The 23,899-nt window shown below is 44.7% G+C and overlaps 1 protein-coding gene across 1 annotated transcript in view; it reads right to left on the bottom strand.

Moving 5' to 3' along the window:
- The window catches only part of JAM3 (junctional adhesion molecule 3), a 60,352-nt gene extending 37,960 nt beyond the window's left edge, over positions 1-22,392 (bottom strand). The window contains exon 1 of the mRNA XM_079928612.1: positions 22,196-22,392. Within this exon, the coding sequence (XP_079784738.1) occupies positions 22,196-22,325 (130 nt within the window). The 5' untranslated portion in view covers positions 22,326-22,392. The remainder of the gene's footprint in view (positions 1-22,195) is intronic.
- Positions 22,393-23,899: the final 1,507 nt, after the last annotated feature.

Genomic DNA, 23,899 nt, shown 5'->3' with positions numbered 1-23,899 from the left:
TTTTCTTCAAATAAATATCCAGGAGTGAAATTGCTGATCACATGGTAGTTCCATTCTTAATTTTTTGAGGAATCTCCATACTGTTTTCCACAGTGGCTGCACCAATTTACGTTCCAGCAAAAGTGCATGAGGACTCCCTTTTCTCCACATCCTCACCAACATTGTTATTTGTTGTCTTTTTGATAACAGCCATTCTGACAGTTGTGAGGTGACATCTCATCATGGTTTTGGTTTGCATTTCCCTGATGACTAGTGATGGTGATCACCTATCATGTTGACCATTAGTATGTCTTGTTTGGGAAAATGTCTGTTCAGCTCCTCTGCCCATTCTTTAATCATGTTGTTTGGGGTTTTTTTTGATGTTGAGTTGTATGAGTTCTTTCTATATTTTGGAAAGTAACCTTTTATCAGATATATCGTTTGCAAATATCTTCTCCCACTCACTAGGTGGCCTTTTCACTTTGTTGATAAGCTTCGCTGTGCAAAAGCTTTTTAGTTTGATGTAGTCCCATATGTTTATTTTTGCTTTGGTTTCCTTTGCCTGAAGAGACAGATTGAAAAAAAAAATATTGCTAAGACTGATATCGAAGAGTGTACTGCCTATGTTTTCTTCTAGAAGTTTTATGGCTTCAGTCTTACATTTAAGTCTTTAATCCATTTTGAGTTTATTTTTGTATATGGTGAGAAAGTAGTCCAGTTTGATTCTGTTGTGTGTAGCTGTCCAGTTTTCCCAACACCATTTATTGATGAGGTATATTCTGGCCTCCTTTGTCATTGATTAATTGCCCATATATGTGTGGGTTAATTTCTGGGCTCTCTATTCTGTTCCATTGATCTGTGCAACTGTTTTTGTGCCAGCACCATACTGTCTTGATTACTGTAGCTTTGCAGTATAGTTTGAAATCAGGAAGCATGATACCTCCAGCTTTGTTCTTCTTTCTCAAGACTGTTTTGGCTCTTTGGGATCTTTTGTGTTTCCAAACAAGTTTTAAGATTATTTGTTCTAGTCCTGTGGAAAATGCCACTGGTATTTTGAATCTGGAGATTGTCTTGGGTAGTATAGTCATTTAAACAACATTAATTCTTCCAATCCATGAACTTGGCATATCTTTCCATCTGTTTGTGTCATCTTTAATTTCTTTAATCAGTGTCTTATAGTTTTCTGAGTACTAGTAATTTACCTCCATAGATTTATTCCTAGGTATTTTATTCTTTTCTGATGAGATTGTAAATGGGATTTTTTTCTTAATTTCTCTTTCTGATTGCTTACTGTTTGTATACAGAAGTGCAACAGATTTCTCTATATTAATTCTGTATCCTGCAACTTTACTGAATTCACTGATGAGCTCTAGTTTTTTTGGTGGCATCTTGAGGACTTTCTATGTATAGTATCATGTCGTCTGCAAACAGTGACAGTTTTACTTCTTCCTTACCAGTTTGGATTCCTTTTCTTTTTCTTGTCTGATGTGGCTAGGATTTCCAATACCATGTTGAATAAAAGTGGTGAGAGTCAGCATCCTTGTCTTGTCCTTGATCTTAGAGAAAATGCTTCTGCCTTTCCACCACTGAATATGATATTAGTTGTGGGCCTGTCATATATGGCCTTTATTATGTTGAGGTATGTTCCCTCTATATCCACTGTGTTGAGAGTTTTTATCATAAATCGATGTTGAATGTTGTTAAAAGCTTTTTCTGCATATATTGAGATTACCATATGATTTTTATTCTTCAATTTGTTAATAGGACATAACAATGTTAAACAATTATGCACCTAATAACAAAGCTATGTTATATGACATATAAATCCAGTTATTATTGGGTACATTTCAATACACTTCTCTCAGTAATTAACAGAACAAGTAGAAAGAAAATCAGTAAGGATACAGAAGATTTTAAAAAGCACTGTCAATGTGACTTAGTTGACATTTATAGAACATTTTACCCAAAGACAGTAAAATACACATTCTTCTCAAGTGCACATGGAATATTTACCAAAGTAGATCATATTCTGGGAGATAAAACCAACCACAATACATTTTTTAAAATTCAAGTCATACAAAGTCTGTTCTCTAGCTATAAAATTAAACTAGAAATCAATTACAGAAAAGTATCTGAAAAATCCCTAATATTTGTAGACTGAATAACATAATTTTCAATAACCCATAGGTCAAAGAAGAAATCAAAAGAAAATTAGAAAGTATTTTAAACTGAATGAAGATGAAAACATGACATAAGAATTTGTGGTAGGCCACTAAAGCAGTAGAGTGAAATTTATACCAGTAAAGGCCTATATTAGAAGAGAAGGTCTCAAATCAACGATCTCAGCTTCTACATTATGACAGCAGAAAGAGAGAAGCAAATTGTATCCAAAATAAGCAGAATAAAGTAAATAACAGAGATCAAAGCAGAGGTCACAAGAGAGAAAACAGACAAATAGAGAAAAACTAATAAAACCAAAAGGTGGCTCTTTGGAAAGATCACAAAATTAATGAGCTTCTACCTAGACTGGTCAGGAAAAATAGAAGACACAGAGTAACACTGTCAGAATTGAGAGGGGTGACTACAACTGCACAGACATTAAAAGAACATTGAGACAACATTATGAGCAAGTTTATGCTTACAAATCTGACAACTCAGAGTAAATAAATTCCTTGAATGACGCAAACCACCAAAGCTCATTCAAGAAGAAATGAGTAACTTGCACTCAGAGTTTTACTTTATGAGTACTTTTACTTTCCTTTACTCTTTAATAAAGAGATGAATATCTATATGTCTATTTAAAAAAAAAAGAATTTAGGGACTTCCCTGATGACGCAGTGGTTAAGAATCCACCTGCCAATGCAGGAGACACGGGTTCGAGCCCTGGTCTGGGAAGATCCCACATGCCGCGGAGCAACTAATCCTGCGCACCACAACTACTGAGCGTGCGCTCTAGAACTGAAGCCCATGCGCCTAGAGCCCGTGTCCCGCAACAAAGAGAAGCCACCACAATGAGAAGCCCGCGCACTACAATGAAGAGTAGCTCCCGCTCACCGCAACTAGAGGAAGCCCGTGCGTAGCAACAAAGACCTAACACAGCCAAAAATAAATAAATAATTTTTTTTTTTTAAAAAAGAAGAATTTATAGAGGTTAAAAACCTCCCCACAAAAGCAAACTCCAGGCCTAGACAGCTTAACTGGTAAATTCTACAAAACATCTTAAGAAAAAATAATACCAATTCTGAACAAACTGCTCCAGAAATGTGAAGAAAAGGAAATATTTCCCAACTTATTCATTCTATGAGGCCAGCATTACCCCAATATCAAAACTAGACACATTATAAGAAAAGAAAATACAGACCAATATATCTCATGAACATAGATGCTTGCCTAAACGTTTGAAAACCAATTAATATAATTCATCATACTAAAAAAGAAAAACTATATGACATTCTCAATAAATCCAAAAATAATCTGACAAAATCTAACCATTATCCATTAACCAACCATCTAACCATTATCTACTATTCCTGATAAAAATTTTTGGAATAGAAAAGAACTTCCTGAGATAGATAACAGAAAAAAAAAAAAAGAATCAACAAACCAGCTTGAGAGAATTTCCTAATCTTTTTTTTTTTTTTTGTGGTACGCGGGCCTCTCACTGTTGTGGCCTCTCCCGTTGTGGAGCACAGGCTCCAGACGTGCAGGCTCGGTGGCCATGGCTCACGGGCCTAGCCTCTCCATGGCATGTGGGATCTTCCCGGACCGGGGCATGAACCCGTGTCCCCTGCACTGGAAGGCGGACTCTCAACCACTGTGCCACCAGGGAAGCCCCGAGAATTTCCTAATCTTGATAAACAGTATCCACAACAAATCTACAGCTAAGATTGGTTATGATTAACGATAAAAGACTGCTTTCCCCCTAAGATCAGGAACAGGACAGGGATATCTGCTCTCACCATTTCCAGTCAACACTGTACTGGACAGTTTAGCCAGTGCCATCAGGCATGAAAAGAATTTTAAAATGCATCCAGATCGGAAAAGAAGTAAATCTATCTTTATTTGCAGACATCTGGATCATCTATGTCAGGAGTCAGCAAACTATGATGCGAAGGCCGTGTACATCCTGCTCCCTGTTTTCTCTTGCTGTTGTTTGTTTATTTGGATAAATAAAGTTTCACTGGAACACAGCCCCACCCATTCATCTACTTACTGCTCTCACCCCAAAGCGGCAGAGTAGGGTAACTGAGACAGAGGCGTCATGGAAAGGAAACACAAGAAAAGATGCTCCCCATCTTTAGCCATTATTGAAACGTAAGTTAAAGTAATGAGACACCACTACACACCTATTAGGATGGTTAAAACTAAAAAGACTGACTAGGTCAAGTCTTTTCGCAACAAGGATGCGAGAAACTGGATTTCTCAACCACTGCAGGTAGGAGTGTAAAATGGCACAATCACTTTGGAAGTGAGCTTGGCAGTTCCTTTAAAATTTAAACACATGCCTATCATTTGGTTCATTCTATTTATCTATATATCATCCTCTTCCCAGATACCTACCAAAGAGAATGATGTTCAAAGAAATACTGGTACACAAATATTCACAGCAACTTTATTTGTAACAGCTAAAAACTGGAAACAACACAACCAACCATAAACAATGAACAGATGAACAAACTGCAGTTATTTCCATTCATCCGTAAAAAGAAGTGAGTTACTGATGCTGCTGCAACATGTCAAAATAATTATACTGAGGGAAATAAGCCAGATGAGAAAGAGTACCTATGGTACAATTCCATTTACACAAAGCTCTGTGGAATCCAAACCAGCGTGCAGTGAAAGAAAACAGTAAGTGGTTCCTGGGGCCAGGGCAGGATGGGGTGGGATGGAGACGGTGGGCAGAGAGGAAGGGGCACTAGGAAACTTGGTAGCAGTGGACAGAACCAAAATCTTGACTGTGGCAGAAGTCACAGGAGTTCATGTACAGGCCAAACTTAACAAACTACACGAAATACGTGTGGTTTATTATATGTCAATTACATCTCAACTGTTTTCTAAAAGTTTCCAAAACTGAAAAACAGGTTCAGGTGGGTGGCCCTGTGACATGGTGACCTGCAGAATAAGGATGCAGCAGCTCTAAGCCAGAGCCCTTGCTCCCAAGACTGGGCACAGGTACAGAGGTACCCGGACTTTTTCCTTTCTGAGGAGCTTAGGGCATAAGGATACAGGACCAACACGGTTGCCTGAAGATGCCGCTTTGTCCTCACTACACCTTTCCTACACCGGGGCTGCACGCCTGCCTGCACCCCACACATCCATTGTTTAACTCAGCTACAGAAAGACACCAGTGACAATTCAAGCACTTTCATTTCTGTCCTTCTGCATGATCCTATGGGTGAGTAAAATCATAGTTTTCAAAAGGAAGGAGCTCCTAATTTTTCTCAGACCATGTAACAATCTTCCCCACACAGCCAGAATTAAGTTTTGGGCCCTGTCTTTGAACTTTAAAATGGGACCCTACAAGGTACCAAGGAATAAAGCAAAGAATGGCAAAGTGCAGAAATGGTTAAAAATCACAAGTTAAAAGCAAACTGTAAGGACTTCCCTGGTGGCACAGTGGTTAAAAATCCACCTGCCAATGCAGGGGACACGGGTTTGAGCCCTGGTCTGGGGAGATCCCACAGCCGCGGAGCAAGAAAAAGCCCGTGCACCACAACTACTGAGCCTGCACTCTAGAGCCCATGAGCCACAACTACTGAGCCTGAGTGCCACAACTACTGAAGCCCGCGTGCCTAGAGCCTGTGCTCCACAACAAGAGAAGCCACTGCAATGAGAAGCCCACGCACTGCAACGAAAGAGTAGCCCCTGCTCGCTGCAACTAGAGAAAGACCACGTGCAGCAACGAAGACCCAATGCAGCCAAAAGAATAAATAAAATTTTTAAGAAAGCAAACTATATAAAATAAACAACAAGGTCCTACTGTATAGCACGGGGAATTATACTCAATGTTTTGTAATAACCTGTAAGGGAAAAACATCTGAAAAAAAATATAACTGAATCACTGTGCTATATACCTGAAACTACCACAACATTGTAAAACAACTATAATCCAATTAAAAAAAATTACACGGCACATATACATGCACCTTAAATGTATATGATTTTCATTTCTCAAAAATAAATAATTTGCAAAATGAAATGGAAAAAGCAAACTGGAGCTTCGAAAAAAATGTGTTGTTCTCATTCCAGATAAATAATAAAGCAGGAATCTCTGTGTTCTTTTTAGATAATTTGTCTCAGCAGACAAGTGTTTCATTTTTTCGTTTCTGTAGATCCATAAATTAACAGGATACCCACATGCCCAATCTCCCACTGTTATAACTCAGGCCCAGCGTATTCCCTGAGCCAAGCAACTCGGCTATCCGGGTCCGGCCTCTCCTCCCTCCTCCCCAGCCTCCTTATCACATGAAGGCGAGGGCGGTTTCAGAACCAAGGAAGACAGCAGGTCTCTAAAAACAGAAAATAGCTTGTACGTGACAAGCAGCCCTCTCATGTGGCAACATTTAACACAGAAAAGCAATTTAAAATGAGCTGTACACTCGGGAACAGGAATGACATGCAGGTTCCAAGTGAAAACTACAGCCATACACTAAACAAGAATGCAGTGTGTGTGTGTACATGACATGAATTACAGATGTCCACACAGATACAGGGCTGCGCGCCATCTCTCACACACGCACGCGCACCGACGTCCTCAGGAGCATGCCTGCGTGCCAAGCACCGGCCCCTGCAGGCTCTGGGCTCTCACAGTCCTCCGGGCAGCCCCGTGAGGCAGCACTGTGATGACCGCCTCCTAAACAGAGAGGAGGGCCCGCGGAGAGGGCCGGCGCGGCCCCACACGTGCACTCTCGCCCGAGCTGCTGTCCTGCCGCGTGCAGTTCCACGCATGCTGCCGCCAAGGAGTACCAGCTCGCCGCCTGCTGGGACACACAAACGAAGAGCGAGACCGCAAGGTGGTCTTAGAGCTAACGGGAGCCTGATGACAGGTTTTTTCATCCTGCTACCCCCCCCACCCCGTTCAGCGTACAGCTTCCTGAGGGATCTTCCTCGTCATCTGGGCCTGAAAAGCACTGTGCTTCCCCTGCATGGCGCCCCCTCGTCATCAGGAAAGGCTGTGTGGGTGGACCCTGGGCCCTGGGGTGGGGCTGGTGCAGGGGCAGTGGAGGAGCAGCCATGCCTCCGGAAATGCGGGGCCTTGCAATTAAGTCCCGGAAACTCGTCTGGATCAGAAAAGTGGTCATTCCACGGAAGGTCCAGAGAAAGGCACTGAAAAGGGGGACAGGGGGTCACCTCAAAGCCCTCTCCTAATGGAAGCAGAAGCTTGGGGAGAGTTCACCCGGCCGGTTGCATCATGTTTCACCGCGTGCACCGGACCCTCCACCACGTAGAGGGCGGGGGTGAGGAAAAGAACATCTAGCCCAGGAGCGGCCTCGGCGCCCTCCAGGCTGGTGCTGCTGTAACCGGCGCCCCAGCCCAGAGCAGACTCTGCAGGAGGTCGGGGGAGGGGGCCAGCGCTGGCTCTTCAGAAGACCATAAAAATCAGGCCTGAAAACACAAGAGAAGGCAGTGCTATTGGTCTAATTCACAGCCAGTCGTCAGCTGAGGGCCCTGACGGTGCCCTGGGGTGATGGATGCAGCGGAAGGCGGAAGGCTTCCCACCTGTTACAGGTGACACCGACCCACCGCACAGGGAACTCGGCCTGGGAGCCTTTCGGCTCAGGGACCGCTGGTTCTGGCTTTACATGCCTGGGAAAAGCAGATCTTGCCCTGGAAGAAACAGTTTGCACCTTTCCCGGCTCATTAAAGCTAATTTTGCAAATTCCGAATATCTCACGTGAACCTTCTAATGGGTTTTATCTGGCTTTGGTTACTGTGCTTTTTGTAAGAACTAGCTTGCTTCACTAACAGACCTCTTTCCAACGGAAGACTTTTGTTAGCTTGGAAGCGCTGAGCCTTCCTCTCCGAAGGTGAACTTTCTGGCTCTCTCCTTAGACAACAGCCGTGTACGCCGCAGTCTACACCGCAGCCTCCGCATGCGTTCGCAGGCAGGCAGAGGCCCACAGGGCGTGGAAGAAGCGGCCAGCGCTGTCTCCTCCCCGGGCGGGGAGGGGCACGGCCTTGGCCACACCTCATCGTGATGCCCTGTGCATACAGCAGTCACTCAGTAAATAGGGACTGGACTCGGGGTGGGGGTGGGGGACCCTGAGGTTTGGGGAATGAAGTGGTGAAGCTCAAGGGGGATGTTTCCCGTGCACCCTACAAAGTGGACAGGTTTGTCACGGACGGGGAATGACTGGAAAAGACGAAACCGTGCTCACAACTGCGGAAGCATGAGATGTTCACGAACTCAAGGGCTAGAGCCCTTAATAAAGGCAAGAACTCAGTATCCATCTTACGGCACCAAGAAGGGCACGGATCTGGAAGAGGAAAATTAAGAATAGGTTTTAAATTTAAAAACCCGAAGATCACACCTTAAAATGACTTTCCATGATTTGGGAGATTTTTAAAGTGGCATCTTGTAATAGAAAAAGAAAGCAAGAAAACGTAAACCTGAAGTAAACATTCTCTGGTCAGAAATATAATAAATATTATTTCAAGTAAAATACAGTTTTAAATTGTTCTTAATTCTTTGTAGTTTGGATTCTGCGTTCCTGACAATGCTTCCTTCTCCGCTAGTAGAAAAAACCCTGTAGAGCTGACTCACAGCCACAAGTCGGCCTTCTCCCCGCTCAAGGCCAGCCCAGGCCAGGAGGTGTCTCTGCAACAGACACTGAGCTTGTCACTGATGCCCGAAAGAGACCCCAGCAGCGTGAGCTGAGAATGTCATTAATCTAAGGTGAAGGTGTTGCTAAGGACCCTGTTCCCACACATGAGGCAGGGAGCAGGTGACCAGCCAGGACTCCATCCAACGTGCAAAAACGCCCTGAAACACAGAGCAGCAACTGCAGACAGTTTTTAGGAGGTGTTTCCACTCTGTGTTAAGGTAGGGGAAACTGGGTGTAGCTCCACACTCCCACTCAGGCGGGAGTCGTGACCCACGCTGGGCACTGCGCGTCTCTGGGCCTCTCACAGCAGAGGGTTTCCACTGCAGAGACCCTGCCACCCGGGTCACCCGGAATCACCTGGAGTCGTCTCTGGGTGTCACAGCTGGGGGTGCTAGTAGTGGCACGGAGAGGCCAGGGGCGCTGCTAAACATCCACAACACCCAGGGCAGCGCCCCCATAACAAAGGATCAACCGGCCCAAAATGTCAACAGCGCCAAGCCTGAGAAACCCTGTCTCACGGTCTCTTTCGGCTCCAAAATTCTATAACCTACATGTCTGTTGAGTTGAGGGGTAAATACTACTTCTTTGGGTATAAAGCTAACAAAGGGGATTGGAGGACTTGCTGAGACCAAGTGTAAACCAGGGTGAACTCAGGCCTCCTGTAACCAGACAGGTGGTGAGAAATCAGGCCTGTAAGACGGTTCCCTCCTCCACAGATGTCCGACACCAACATCCCTCATAGGAAGAGGGAATGGCTTTAAGTATCTTATCTCGCGGGTCTGGAAAGAGGCGGATTGCAGGACTCGGCTCTTCAGCTGACGCCCTGAACTGAGCAGGGACGTAACCCAGGAGAGCTGGGAGGCCAGACTCCATGCCTAATGCATGCTCTGTTTTAGCACTTTTTGGAACTACACGCCCCTTGGGTCTAAACAGAGGCAGAGACTTGCTGAGTTCCTCAGGGCTTTCTTTCATTCTCTCCCCTACTTTCTCTGGACACGCCCGCAGCTGAGGGCGCCCACCATCACGTGGCACCCTGGTCCCAGGACGCGGGATTCCTGTGGATACTGAGGCCTATGTACTCACGTGACATTTTCTTGTCCTGAACTCATCCATTCTTCATAGCTATTTATCTAAAAAGATGCTTATTTTTAATGTAAACACACTGATTTATATTGGCAGCTCCTCTACTTAAAGATATGCTGGAATTTCCACTGAAACTTTTTATTATTCAAAGTTTGCTAGTGCAGGCCTGAAAATGTCCCCAAGCAAAAGAGGCCTAATCTTTTCTACAAATATCACTGAACCACTTTTTAAATCCAAGAATGTCAGATAATTTCTTCTTCTTTACTCTTGAAACGTAAAACTGGATTTTTGTTTTTCTAAGAAAAAATCAGGACACCAATATGTACTTTAGATGAAATGTCTTTCCTACACAGAAAAAATAAATGTAAAAACTTGCTATCTCATCAAAATAAGGCATCAGGGAAGCTTTAATATGAGAAAGTTCCTCTAAATTAGGTTTGTAACCTAAACAATCAGAGGACTATATATAAAATAGATAACTCATAAGGACCTGCTGTATAGCACAGGGAGCTCTACTCAATACTGTGCAATGGCCTATATGAGAAAAGAATCTAAAAAAGAACGGAGATATGTGTACGTATAACTGATTCACTTTGCTGTACAGCAGAAACTAACACAACATTGTTAATCAACTATACTCCAATAAAAATTAAAAAAAAAAAGAACCAGAGGACTAATAAAATCCTAGAACCCAAGGGGAATAAAGCCAAGAATGACACTGTTTACATCCGCATAGCATTTTATAATGTACAGGACCACTTTCACGTACAGTCTCACTTGATGCACCTAAGAATCCTGTAAAGTGGGTATTTATCTATAGATAAAGAGAAGAGGGCTCGGATATATTAGGAGACAATTACAGCCTCAAAACTTGAAAGTATCAGAGGCCAAGGTAGAAACCAGGTCTTCTGACTCGAAATTATTTAAAATAACAATTAAGAAACATACAGGGCTTCCCTGGTGGCGCAGTGGTTGAGAGTCCGCCTGCCGATGCAGGGGACATGGGTTCGTGCCCTGGTCCGGGGAGATCCCACATGCCGCGGAGCGGCTGGGCCCGTGAGCCATGGCCGCTGAGCCTGCGCGTCCGGAGCCTGTGCTCCGCAACGGGAGAGGCCACAACAGTGAGAGGCCCGCGTACCGGAAAAAAAAAAAAAAGAAAAGAAACATACAAATTAGGCCCTGGTTTCTCATCTGTCCAGGTTGTAATTTGTTTGAATAGAAATACGTGTCGGCCCCCATCTAAAATGGCTAGTGAACCCCCTGCCCCTTTCCCAAACCACAACTAAGAACAGACACTCACCTCCCTGTGCTGGGCCAGTGCAAGGCCACGAAGGCAGCAGAGGGGAAGAAGAGAACTTCTCAGTCTTACCTGATTATAGCTAAGGCGTCTTAAGTTCTGCAAATCTGAGGACACTGCTAAGACGAAACCTGGGGCCTGGGAAGGGGCCTCCTTGTGATGGAGGAGTCCAAAAACCTACACTTGATAAGGTTCATTTTCCATTTGCCTCTGATTAATTGAGGATTAAATGAATTGTAGTAAAGTAGTAATAGGAGTATTAGCAGCAGCATCAACAGTTAGTAGTGACAGTAAATCTCTAAAACCCAGCACTGAGAGCTTATTATACCAGGCCCTCTGCTAAGCACTTAATTATGTAATTAATTTTAATTTTACTATATCGATTAGTGTAATTTTTGTTAGCACTCATACAGATAACTTTAATAGGAACACTATATATAGTCACTGGTTTGCAAAACAATCCTACAAAGTTATATGTTTTTCTGCTTTTTTATAGGCAAGGAGATTGACCTGGACAAGTCCTACAGTGGAGCTGAGATTCAAACCTTGGTGTAGCTTACGTTCTTCCTGATGAACAGGAATTCAGAAAGGAAGAGATCACTACAGGCTAGAGACCTAAAAAAGCCTTTACAGAGAAGTGTGTTGAGCTGGATACCAGGGAATGAGTGGAACTGAACAGAAAGAGGGTGATCTGCACTGGGGTAGATGGGCCATGACAATAAAACAAATGGCGACACACAAGGGTGATTCAGGAGACAGTGATGGAACACTTCTACAGAGCCCAAGACCATGCTCCAAATCGCGTGATTTCCCCGACAAAACTGAATTGAGTGAATACACTCTCAGGGTCAATTTTCTCTTTATGACATAGCCATTATCTTGTAAAAGAAAACGAAAAGGCTACGCTTCTCTAGAACCCTACTCCTCTACGGAGAGGGCTGGTGTGGACGGCAAAGTGCCTCGTCTCCGCCACCCGAAGCCCAAACCCGGCGATTCTCCCGTGAAGGCAGCGACCCTGCTGGAGCCCAGGACTTGTACAGCCCAGTCTTGCGGGGCAGGGCAGGAGAGCCAAGACAGGACCCCCAGACTGGAGTCTCTGAGCGCCAGTTAAAGAGTCTTCCTCCAAGTTTTGTGAGGAGTAGTTTCAAAACTGGGAGCTGAGGGCTTCCCTGGTGGCGTAGTGGTTGAGAGTCCGCCTGCCGATGCAGGGGACGCGGGTTCGTGCCCCGGTCTGGGAAGATCCCACATGCCGTGGAGCGCCTGGGCCCGTGAGCCATGGCCGCTGAGCCTGCGCATCCGGAGCCTGTGCTCCGCAACGGGAGAGGCCACAACAGTGAGAGGCCCGCGTACCGCAAAAAAAAAAAAAAAAAGAAAAGAAAAAACTGGGAGCTGAAAGGCTCTGCTCGCACAAGGACAGAAACACCAAAGTCCTAACACGTTTTATTTACTCTGCACATAGAAAACGTACCTGCCGAGAACAGCACAGAAAGCAAATGTGTTAGTGGAAGAGGGAACAAAACACGAAAACGCACTCGTCCCAGAGAAAGTCACCAGCCTGAGGATGCCCAGGGGGAGCAGCCCTCTGTGCTGCAAACCACATGTAGGGGGCAGGGGAGGGGGGTCAGCCACGGGGCCACCAGGAGGGTATTTGTTCTGGCTTCAGCAAGGGCCAGATCCCTCATCCAACATCACGAGACGTCCTTTAGGCCTGTTCTCTCATCACCATTGCCTAGGGTAGAGACAGACAGACACAGACACGGACACCGAGGGAGATGGAAAGGCAGCTCCAGCAGGGGTTTCTCTGTTTTTCCTGGGGCTTCACCCTGCACACCTCCTGGACGTGTGCTAACACGACAGAGCACTGCAGAATTGCAGAATTAAGCATCTCTGAAGCCACGTGCATACTTTGTTTTCCATTTAAATCAAAGTCTTCCCTCTGACCTACCCACAGAGTGAGCTAAACTGGAAATGTACGGAAATTACGACCAGATGCTTCACACGGACAGTCACCATCCATAACACAGCCTCACAGAAGTCAGGCTGGGACGGAGTTAAGGGCAAGAAGAAATAACAGAATAATAAAAGAACACACTTGTATACCAGTCCTGAGCTCTGCATGCAGTCAGCATCTACTTCAGAAGACACACACTCCAGGGACCCTGGGCCCTCGAGGAGGCCTCTCAACCTGAGGTCACAAATGATCTTCTGGGGGTTGTAACCCCCAAACAGTATATAAAATTTCCACATATGTACATGAAAGTACTATTTGGAAAAAAGGGCCATAACTTCCATCATCTACACAGTGTTGCTGACATAAACTACTCCACAGACGAAGGTCTGAAACAGGACCTGGTGAATTAAAGACACAAACATTTGTTCTTACTGAACCACTGCTCTAGAGGTTCACGGCTAACGTTCTCTACCGGCAGTGGACTTAAAAAGCAAGACCAAATACGGTCAGAGTGAAAACTCCATATCTGACACTAGATATCAAACAACAGATTACCAACCCAACCAAATAGTGGTCTATTTTTTTCTTCCTGGTAAACAAACACAGGAACTCTTAAAACACTAGATCCAGCAAGTAAGGTTGTAGCAGATTAAAAAAACAAACAAACACAAAACCTGAGCTTCTGAAAGATGTAATTTCCTAACCTCTTGGAGTAGAAGAGGGCTTCAAACCAAAGTTACCTGGCTCTAAAAACTTCCAAACTTTCAGAAGAGGAAGACATTTCTATGAACTGGGCTTTCAAAACCTTCAAATGAATTTTTAATTAACAAATAAAGTAATTCAATGAATCAGTTAAAAATTCTCTGGTATTCCCATAAAACCACTTTTTTGGATCTGAAATTCACACTGTGAGTTATCTAACAGGGGAAAGAAATGTGAATGTGTTGGTGGTAGGGGAAGAGGAATGCTGCTTAAATTACTTTCAAGCGACTTGGATTAAAACCAATATTATTTCCCCAAGGTCCCCCAATGAATCACGTGCAAAGCTGGGAAGTGGGTCCAGAGTTCCTGACACCCACGTGTGCTCCCTCCTCCACCCAGAAAAGGATCTGAGAGGCAGCGGACAGCGGAGCCTGGGATGGGTGGTCCCTCTCACCTCACCCTGTAGGCATCTGAATCTGAAAACCTGGAGAGCTCTTCACCTGTCCTGTTACCAGCAGAGTGGGGAGCTGCTGTCCCAGACACCTGTATAGTGTGGCACAGCAGTAATTCTCCAAATTTTAAGTTGCTGCGTCTCAAATGATCAATGCTCATTACTCTTCAGATAAACCCACCCAAGGATGGGGATAACGGCTGTGCAGCTGGGTATATATATGTCTTTATAACAGGACAGCCCCATCCTGACAGCAGTGATGCTTACTTAGCAAGACTCATTCAACCCCTTCCCCCAACCCTATCAGACCTTCGTGGGCGTATATGTGCTCTGAAAAAGCAGAGCCAATATTTTAATTTCATTTTATACTTGAAAAATGAAAACAAAAGCATTACCTTCAGAATATAAACTTTTAAAGGAAGGTGTGTGACCCTTAAGTTATATAGAAGGGGGCCTACGTTAGGTAAAGCCGAGGTTCTTGTTTCCAGCTCCAGCTGTGGGTTAGCTTCTCCAAAAGGCCTCGGCACTCCAACTTTGGAGAGCCCACGCAAGCAAACTGCAGTTTTTACTGCACCTCTGGGCTCTCGAGAAGGGGGTGATCTTTAACGCAGCAAGTAAAATAGCTGTAGGCCGAATCCAGAAAATAATAGGATGGGTGGAGCATGACCCTGAGGGTCATTAGGGAGACTGCGCCAATGGGCCAGCAGGAAGGCAGAGCTGAGCCTGAGACTTCCCAACCCTGCCAGGCCCTGAAAGCCATCCCAGATGACCATGTCTCTCACACAAAGCGTCCCCAGATCTGCACAGATTGCGATCAACCAAACGTCATTTACGAGTAAAGAAAAACAAGTCACTGCAAGTAAAAGTCATAAGAAACAACAAACATTAGATTTAGACCCCCAAGAACGTCAGATATTTGAAGTCTCACATGCAGAATATAAAACAGCTGTACGTGAAATGTTTAAAAATAAAAAAGTAAGGGCTTCCCTGGTGGCGCAGTGGAGAACCCACCTGCCAATGCAGGGGACACGGGTTCGAGCCCTGGTCCAGGAAGATCCCTCATGCCGTGGAACAACTAAGCCCGTGCACCGCAACTACTGAGCCTGTGCTCTAGAGCCTGTGAGCCTCAACTACTGAAGCCCGCAAGCCACAACTACTGAAGCCTGCACGCCTAGAGCCCATGCTCCACAAGAGAAGCACCACAATGAGAAGCCTGTGCACCACAACGAAGAGTAGCCCCCGCTCACCACAACCAGAGAAAGCCTGTGCGAAGCAAAGAAGACCCAACGCAGCCAAAAATAAATAAATAAAATAATAAAATTTATTTTTTAAAAAATAAATAAATAAAATTAAAAAGGAGTGAAAATGAGCAGGCAAAAGAAACCAGATTATAAAAAGAATCAAGTAAACTTTTAGAAATGAATATAATGGGTTAAAAAAAAAACTTCATACATTGGTTAAATAACAGATTAGACATGGCTGGCAAAAGAAACAATTGTAAAACAAAACTAAATAAATAACCCAAAACAGCACAAAGAAAGAAGAACATGAAATTACAACAGAAAGGTTAACAGTCTTGGAAGATGGAAGACTGAATATATCTAATCAGAGTTCCAAAAGGAAAGAGTTATGAAAATAGAAGCTGGGCAGTATTTGAACTCACACTACCTGAGAATTCTCCAGAAAGATATAAAGTCACAGATACACAAAGTATAACAAATTAACAAGTAGAATAATTAAAAAGAAATGCACCCTAGGCACACATAGTAACATTTCAGAACGCCAAAGAGAAGACAAGATCTTTAAAGTGGCTGGAGAAAGACAGGCTGATGACGTGACGGCAGGTTTCACAACAGGAACGATGGAAACCAGAAAGCATCCGTGTAATGGGGCCCAGGCTCCAAGTCAAAATAACTGTCAACCTAAAATTACATACCCAGTAAATCTATACTTCAAGAACAAGATGAAAATAAAGATATTTTCGGATATAAACAAAAATGAATTCAACATCAATAGACCTACCCTAAAGGGAGTGACTGTGAACTATTCTAGAAGCTTCCTAACTGACCTACCCTCTCCCACCATCTTGAATATAATATCAGTCCAACACATGTAAAATCATTTGATCAGATCACTTCCTGCTTCAAACTGCCACATGAACTTCTAGAATCTACATAATAAGGTCCATGACCATCTATCTGGCTCCTCAACTTACCAGCTGTGACCTGGGCCAGGTAACTAACCTGCCTGAGCCTCAGGTTCAGCACTTGCAACGTGAACCCTATAGGGACTGACCGCTGACATGGGCTAAGACCCCCGTACCGTAGCGCTCTCCGCAGTGCCTGGCAGCTGTTACTAGTTATCATTATGATAACTCATTGGTCCCAAAATACAACATATGCATTCCCAATGCCACACCTTTGCTCACGGTATTTCCTCCACTTCACTGGCCCCTAACACGTCCATTCCCCAGAAATCTGCACTAAGTCAACCAAATTACTGCCAAAAGTCCAGCTGCTTCTTGAAATTTTCCTCTACCAGGCCAGCCCAAAGTAAGTGCTCTCACTTCTAAACACGTAAAACATTTACCCAAAGCGCTACTCTGTTCATTAACTACCTAAACTGTGTGATGTTTCTGGTCTGGGGAAGCGCTTATCTCAGCTGTCCCTGTTCCGCCTGTGGAAAGCTCTACTGCCATGAAAACGGAGATTTTTGCCTAATAATGATGGATTGGCTGATTGAGCTCCAGGGCCCTGGTAGAGACACTTTAGAGGAAAATCATGGCACCAAATTTAAAAAAAAAAGAAAAAAGGAAAGAAAAGGCAGTTGTCTTAGGATGTGCTGCATTCCTTGTAATCCTCCAGACAGCTGCACTTCATTCTAAAGACGTCAAATATTTTCCTTAGAGAAAGACATCCCACGAGGAAGTCCTGGTGGGCAGGAAGAAGTGATAAGGGAACTTCAGCTGTCAGCTTACTTCAGGAAACATCTTTCAGAGTCTGTTTCCCAAGGAAGTCAATTTGGCCTGGTATTTGTATCACCCAAGACAAAGAAAACAGTCCCCCAGGAGCTGCCCGGCTGGCACGAACGAGGGGTCCAGTAAACACGGGCTGATGCCGAAAAGGCAGAGCAAAGCAGCTCCTCAGATGATTCCGTTTGTTTGTTCAAAAAAAGGAAGAGGCAGGTATTCTCATCAACCCTCTTTCAGTTTTCCAGCTAAGCACTTGCTGAGGATGCCACAGCTGGCTGCCCAACCCAAGAGCCAGGAACAGCAAATCTCAAATGGGTCACAAAGAATGCGTGATCAAACACAACTTCAAGGCTGCCCGTCCTTCTTGCACTGCAGCTGACATTAATTCAGGAGCTAGAAAAAGCCACGATCACATGCTATCACTTTTAACTAAGTTTTCCCACTTTAAAAGAAAATCTTTACTAAGTGTCAAATTGAAAATTCCACTATTTTGTCTAGGAGGCCCCCAAAATGCAATTGTTTTCATTATATAAAAAAAATCCTTATCAAAGAAAACTTGGGGGAAAAAAACCCAAAAGAATCAGTCAGAAAAACAAGAGAAGAGTAGAAAACAATCAGCCATAACACCTGGTGGTCCAGTGGTTAGGACTCTGCGCTTCCACTGCAGGGGGCACAGGTTCGATCCCTGTTCGGGGAACTAAGATCCCACGTGCTGCACAGCACAGCCAAAGTAAATAAATAATATATATATTTTTAAATCAGCCATAAGACCTGCTACTCAAAGACAGCACCTATCAACCAATTTTGGTTCACTATCTTCCAGATGTTTTTCCTCTAAGGAAAAGATGTTTTGTGTAATTGGAATCCTATGGTGTATGACTGTGTTACTTAAATGACTCCACAAGCATTTCCCCATGTTTTTCTTCTTCATAACCTCATATAACTACATAGAGTAGATGAGAGAAAGAAGATGTTTAAAGTAAACCAAGTCAAGAAATGCCATTCTCTTTCTTCCACAAAAACTCCTGTTTTTACTGTAGTAAAAACCAAGAATTTCCAAAAGTTTCTGGGGTCACTGGAGATAAGATACATAAAAAAATGCTTGGACGCATAGGAAGTGTTTAAGAAATGTCAACTGACTTTCAAGTGACAAAGGCAATATTTACTATAGTCCCTGGAAAGATACAAAAGAAATTAAATTCAGCCTCTGTTCCCAATGGATTTTTAATAACACTGAGAAGATAAAATGCATTTACACCCAACAACTAAAGTGCAACATAATTCGGCATGCAATAGCCCTGGCTCTTCAAGGCCTTGGGATGCCTTGTCCCTTTCTGCACCCCTAGCATGAAGGACATATTACAGATACTCAGTAAATGTCTGTTGTACTGAACAGAACTACAGACTACAAGCTACGCTTCAGAGACAGTAAAGATCACTGTGAGCTGAGGTTAAGCTGGGCAAAGCAGACAACGTGAACATGGCAGAACTTGATTTGAGCAATATTTTGCAGAAAGAAAGCTGAACCATAGAAGCCTTGGGATGCTGTGAAAATGAAAGACGGCATAAGAAAAAATGTTTGTATAGTCCTCATCTATTAACGAGTTAGATGTTTCTACACAAACAGCTTTGAAACCTCAGCTGTACATACTAACTACTCATGGGAAAAATAATATATATAAAACACATAGTAGATATTACTTAAAAACAAAGAAAACACACCAACACAAAGTACTACAGCATTCCTAGACATCAGAAACAAGGGCTAATTCTCAGGAAGCTTTGTGTGTGTCATGACATGTGGGAAAAGGCAGAAAATTAAGGCCTTAGATCTCCATATACAGAACCACAGTGGATACTGTCTTTACTAAACTAGGTGTAAAAGAATGTGCGTACCAAAACTTTCTTTCAGGAACCCTTTCGACTCCACTGAAGCTATCTGCATGTACTGTGAGCATCCAGGGGGTAAACACAGGAGATGTGAAATCGGCTTCAGCCCTAACAGCATCACATTCACCACCTGATTATACACTTGTCTTAAAGAGAATCCAGTGTCATGACTAGGGTATCATTTAGCAGACTCCATACATCCTGACTTCATCCACACACAAATTTTCCTTTGTTTTACTCCACTTGTGCTTGTGAAAAAATGCAAAGAATTTATGGAGAAGGAATTTGCTAAGATTACATCGCTAACAGCTGCTGGCTGGATTGTACTAAATCGACAGCCTCTCCGGTCACATTATATGGCCATCTCAGAAAGTGGGCTATTCATACAAACCTGGTTTCTTTCAAAAGAATTGATTGAAGCCTACCCCGCCAGGCTGCCTTAAGAGCAAGTTTCCCAGAGCTTGGGGTTGGGTGTGTGAACATTCTGTCTGTATGTACCGCTGCAATTACTTGTGATTAAGAATCTCTAATAGCTGCCCATTCAGTCTCCTCAGCCTGAAGCACTCAGAACAAATGCCTTCAACAGGCCCTTCAGGAATGAACAGCTGATCTGTAGCAGTGCATGCTTCAGGGCAGGTGGTCCTTGTTTTTCTGAACACACACATGCACATGCATGTCTGATAACGCTTATATCAGTCAGATATAATTAATTCAAAAGACTGAAAACAACACAAAATAGGTCATTTAAAAATGTTTCAGAGGTCCAAACATATGCAAATGGAAAATTTACAATTTTTTTCAAAAATTTCCTGGAAATTATGATTTTCAGATTTTGCTAAACTTTCACACACAAATTGTCTTACCCCAAGAATACACAAACTGTAACTGTTTTAACTCTAAATGAAGCACTTCTCTAGGACATCAAAAGATTTGGAAACCTGACAATGATTACCACATAATCATTCAAAAAAGACATGTGGTATATAACATTTGCAAAGATGAATTGCACCTGTCACCAATTCAACAAAAGAATACTTTATCTACAAACCACGCAGCGTTGAACATTTAAAAATCTGGTTAAAATGATCCATAACAAGAACTCCATGTCAAACAGAATAGTACAAGTAACCAAAAAAATGGATTAACACAAATGGTTGATTTCCACATCTGAAACACATGGGATGTCACCCTGAGCAAGTTACTGAATCTCTCCGTACTTGTTTCTTAGTCCACAAAATGGGCAAGATGATACTAACAACCTTTTAGAGTTATCAATATTAAATTAATACATATTAAATTTTTATAACAGAGCCTGGCAAAGGGTAGCTAATAAAGAATGTTTGTATTATATCAGGAACCAGATTTTTTTTTAAATGCGAACACGCATAAATAATAGCAATTGAAAAGTGTAATCATGAAAATAAAAGAGACACAGCTGTGATGCCCTGTGACCGAATACAGTTTTCAAGATATTACTGTATATTTAGAGCATAAGCAAATAACAGAAAAGAGCTCCCTACTAAAAATGATAGCTACATCCCTTCAAAGTGTATTAATACATCCTACCACCTCTATTCTTTGTCATTAGTGCTATTTTGCAAAACTGTGATTATCCCTCCTGTGTTCTACAGGTGAATACCAGTCCTTAGCGTTAAGAAAGGCACACAAGTAGCCCCTCCGGGATACCAAAATAAGAAGTTAATGGGGACTTTCCTGGCGGTCCAGTGGTTAAAAAAAAATTAAATTAAAAAGAATTTTTTTTAAAATAAGTTAAGGGGATGTGAAGGCCTTTAGCATCCACTAGTTTTACTAACAAACCACCAACTTGAAACTCATTCCTGAACTAAACTGCCAAATGTTTCTGCGATAAAAACTGCAAACTCTCATGTGAACAGATCTTCTCAATAGGGAGTTGTTCCAGTCTGTGAATAGGACACTGTCAGTGTGACCAACAAAGCCGGGAGGGGACATTCCTGACACCCCTGTCCCCTGGCTAGCCTTTGATCATTCATCTCTCCCAACCACACGTTTGTGGAAACCACTTTCAAGCACAGCATAGGGACAACATCTACTCCCTGAACTTCGTCCTCATCACAGAGCCCTGCTCCCCGGCTTCTGCCCGGACCCTCACTGTTCACGTCACCCCCGAGGACCACCCCACAATGAGCCTCCAACACAGGAGCCTTTGTTTTCCTAGTACGCCGCCCACCCCACCCCCAAACAGTCACTTGGGGCTTCGCTGTGTACACTCTGGCAAACATCACGGGATGACGATGGCAACTAAGCAGACCACAGACCGACCCGAGAACGGGGGGAAACTGCTGATGCCCCAGGCGAGGCTGGCGCGGCGCTCGGGACCCCGGGTCTGAGTGTCCCTTGCTCCCGGGGGCAGACTTCGGGCTCAGTGCTCTCTCTGGACTCTGCTCTGAGGACTACGTGGGACCGCGGTCTCGAGCGCCTAGCGAGCGCCCACGGCCCCCAGCGTGTGGTCTCGCCGTCCGGCTGCCCGGGGCCTCCAGCCGGGGGTTGGGGGTGTTGGGGATGGGCTGGGGGGAGGAAGGACAGACCAACGCCCCGTCCGAGCCGCCCCCGGGCCACTCCAGGGCGGGCTGCAGGGCTGGGCGCCGGCGGGACAAAGGGGACCGGGAACGGGTCGGCTTTGTTCGAGGAGTGATGGAGCGCAGGGCCACGGGCCCCGGGTCGGACCCCGCACCCCGGGACGCCCTGCACCCAGACCCCCAGACCGCCAGGATTCCCCTACCTCTGGGACCCCCGACGCCCGCACCTCTTCCCCGGCCCGCACCCCCTACCCCGACCCGGGGCCCGCACCTCTGGGGCCCCCGCACCTTCGGGGCCGCTCCCCGCCCCTCCCGGACCCCGGGACCCCCACATCCCTGACCCCGTACATGGACCGGACCCCCGCATCCCCGGGATTCCCCTCCCTGAACCCAGGACCCCCCGCACCACCCACCCCCGGGCCCCCGCGCCCGCCCCCCACTCCGCCCGGACCCCTCCGGCCGCGCCCGGCGGAGGCCCGCGTACTCACCCCGCAGGAGCAGCACCAGGGCGAGCGCGGGCCGCCGCCTCAGCGCCATGTCGAGAGCAGCTGAGGGGCCGAGGGCCCGCTCCCGGCGCAGGCGCCCTGCCCGCGGCCCTGCGCCCGCCCCGGTCACCATAGCGACCACGGCGGCGCGCCGTCGCCATGGTGCACGGGAAGCCCGAGACGAGTCTGGTTGCTATGGAGGCAGGGATGCTCTGGACCGGGATACCGGGGTCTCTTTCAAAGAATTTGGTGGAAGGAGGTGAAGGAGCGCGTTCAAGAGTGGGCGGGGTTAATTTCCACATCTATAAAATGAATCCGTCACTACAGATCCGGGAAGGAACGCTCCATTAAAATTTGAGAAATGAAGTGCTTCTTATTTTACAAATAAGGATGGAGCCCAGTTACTGTGGAAGCATTATTGCCTGCGCCTCTTTTGGGGCCCAGACTGTAAATGTGATGAGAGGGGAAAGCGCTGAAATCTGTATAAAACATAAGCAAGACGTGCATTATACAGTACATAAAAATGATGTATTTCTAAAATAAACATAATCCTTCGTTTCTGTGTTAGATCAAAAGCATGATGGTATACCAAATAGTTTGTTATGCAGAAAAGCAAGATAATTCTTTGCTCTGATTTCTGAATATTGGAAAATGTTAAGGTTAGGGAGGAAAAATGGAACAGAATCTTTTGAGGACCAACACACAAAATGAAGAGGATTAAACATACTGGAAATTGGACTCAAGGATGCAGGAGATCTTGATACATTTAATACTGTGGGAAATTCTTTTATTATTTATTTATTTGGCTGCGTGGGGTCTTAGTAACAGCACACAGGATCTTTGTTGCTGCGTATGGGATCTTTAGTTGCAGCATGTGGGATCTAGTTCCCTGACCAGGGATCGAACCCGGGCCCCCTGCATTGGGAGCTCTGAGTCTTAACCACTGGACCACCAGGGAAGTCCCACTGTGGGAAATTCTTGAAATAGCTTGTTTTATATCCAACGTAGAAAGTACATCCCTAATGCTCCAGGAAGCAACAGAGTCAAAACAGAATTCTCAGTATAGTTATTAGTAAAATATGACAGAGTTTCTTTCCAATGACTAATATTTTTTAATGTTTAACTTAGGGACTTCATTTTTCATACAGTCACCCTAGGTTTTTTTTGTTTGTTTGTGGTACGCGGGCCTCTCACTGTTGTGGCCTCTCCCGTTGCGGAGCACAGGCTCTGGACGTGCAGGCTCAGCGGCCATGGCTCATTGGCCCAGCTGCTCTGCGGCATGTGGGATCTTCCCAGACCGGGGCACGAACCCGTGTCCCCTGCATCGGTTTTACAAAAGTAGAATTTTGTAAGTGTGTATATATGTATATATATACAGGGACTTCCCTGGTGGCACAGTGATTAAGAATCCGCCTGCCAGTGCAGGGGACACGGGTTCAAGTCCTGGCCCGGGAAGATCCCACATGCCGCGGAGCAACTAAGCCTGTGCGCCACAACTACTGAGCCCGCACTCTAGAGCCCGTGCTCTGCAACAAGAAAAGCCACTGAAATGAGAAGCCCGCGCACTGCAATGAAGAGTAGCCCTCGCTGGACACAGCTAGAGAAAGCCCACGCACAGAAATGAAGACCCAATGCAGCCAAAAATTAATTAATTAATTAAAAAATAAGTATGTATACACATATATAACTTACTATACTAAATTATGA

The sequence above is a fragment of the Stenella coeruleoalba genome (genome assembly GCF_951394435.1).
Source record: "Stenella coeruleoalba genome assembly, chromosome: 8".
NCBI classification, from domain to species: domain Eukaryota; kingdom Metazoa; phylum Chordata; class Mammalia; order Artiodactyla; family Delphinidae; genus Stenella; species Stenella coeruleoalba.
This window is presented reverse-complemented; position numbering and strand designations above follow the sequence as displayed.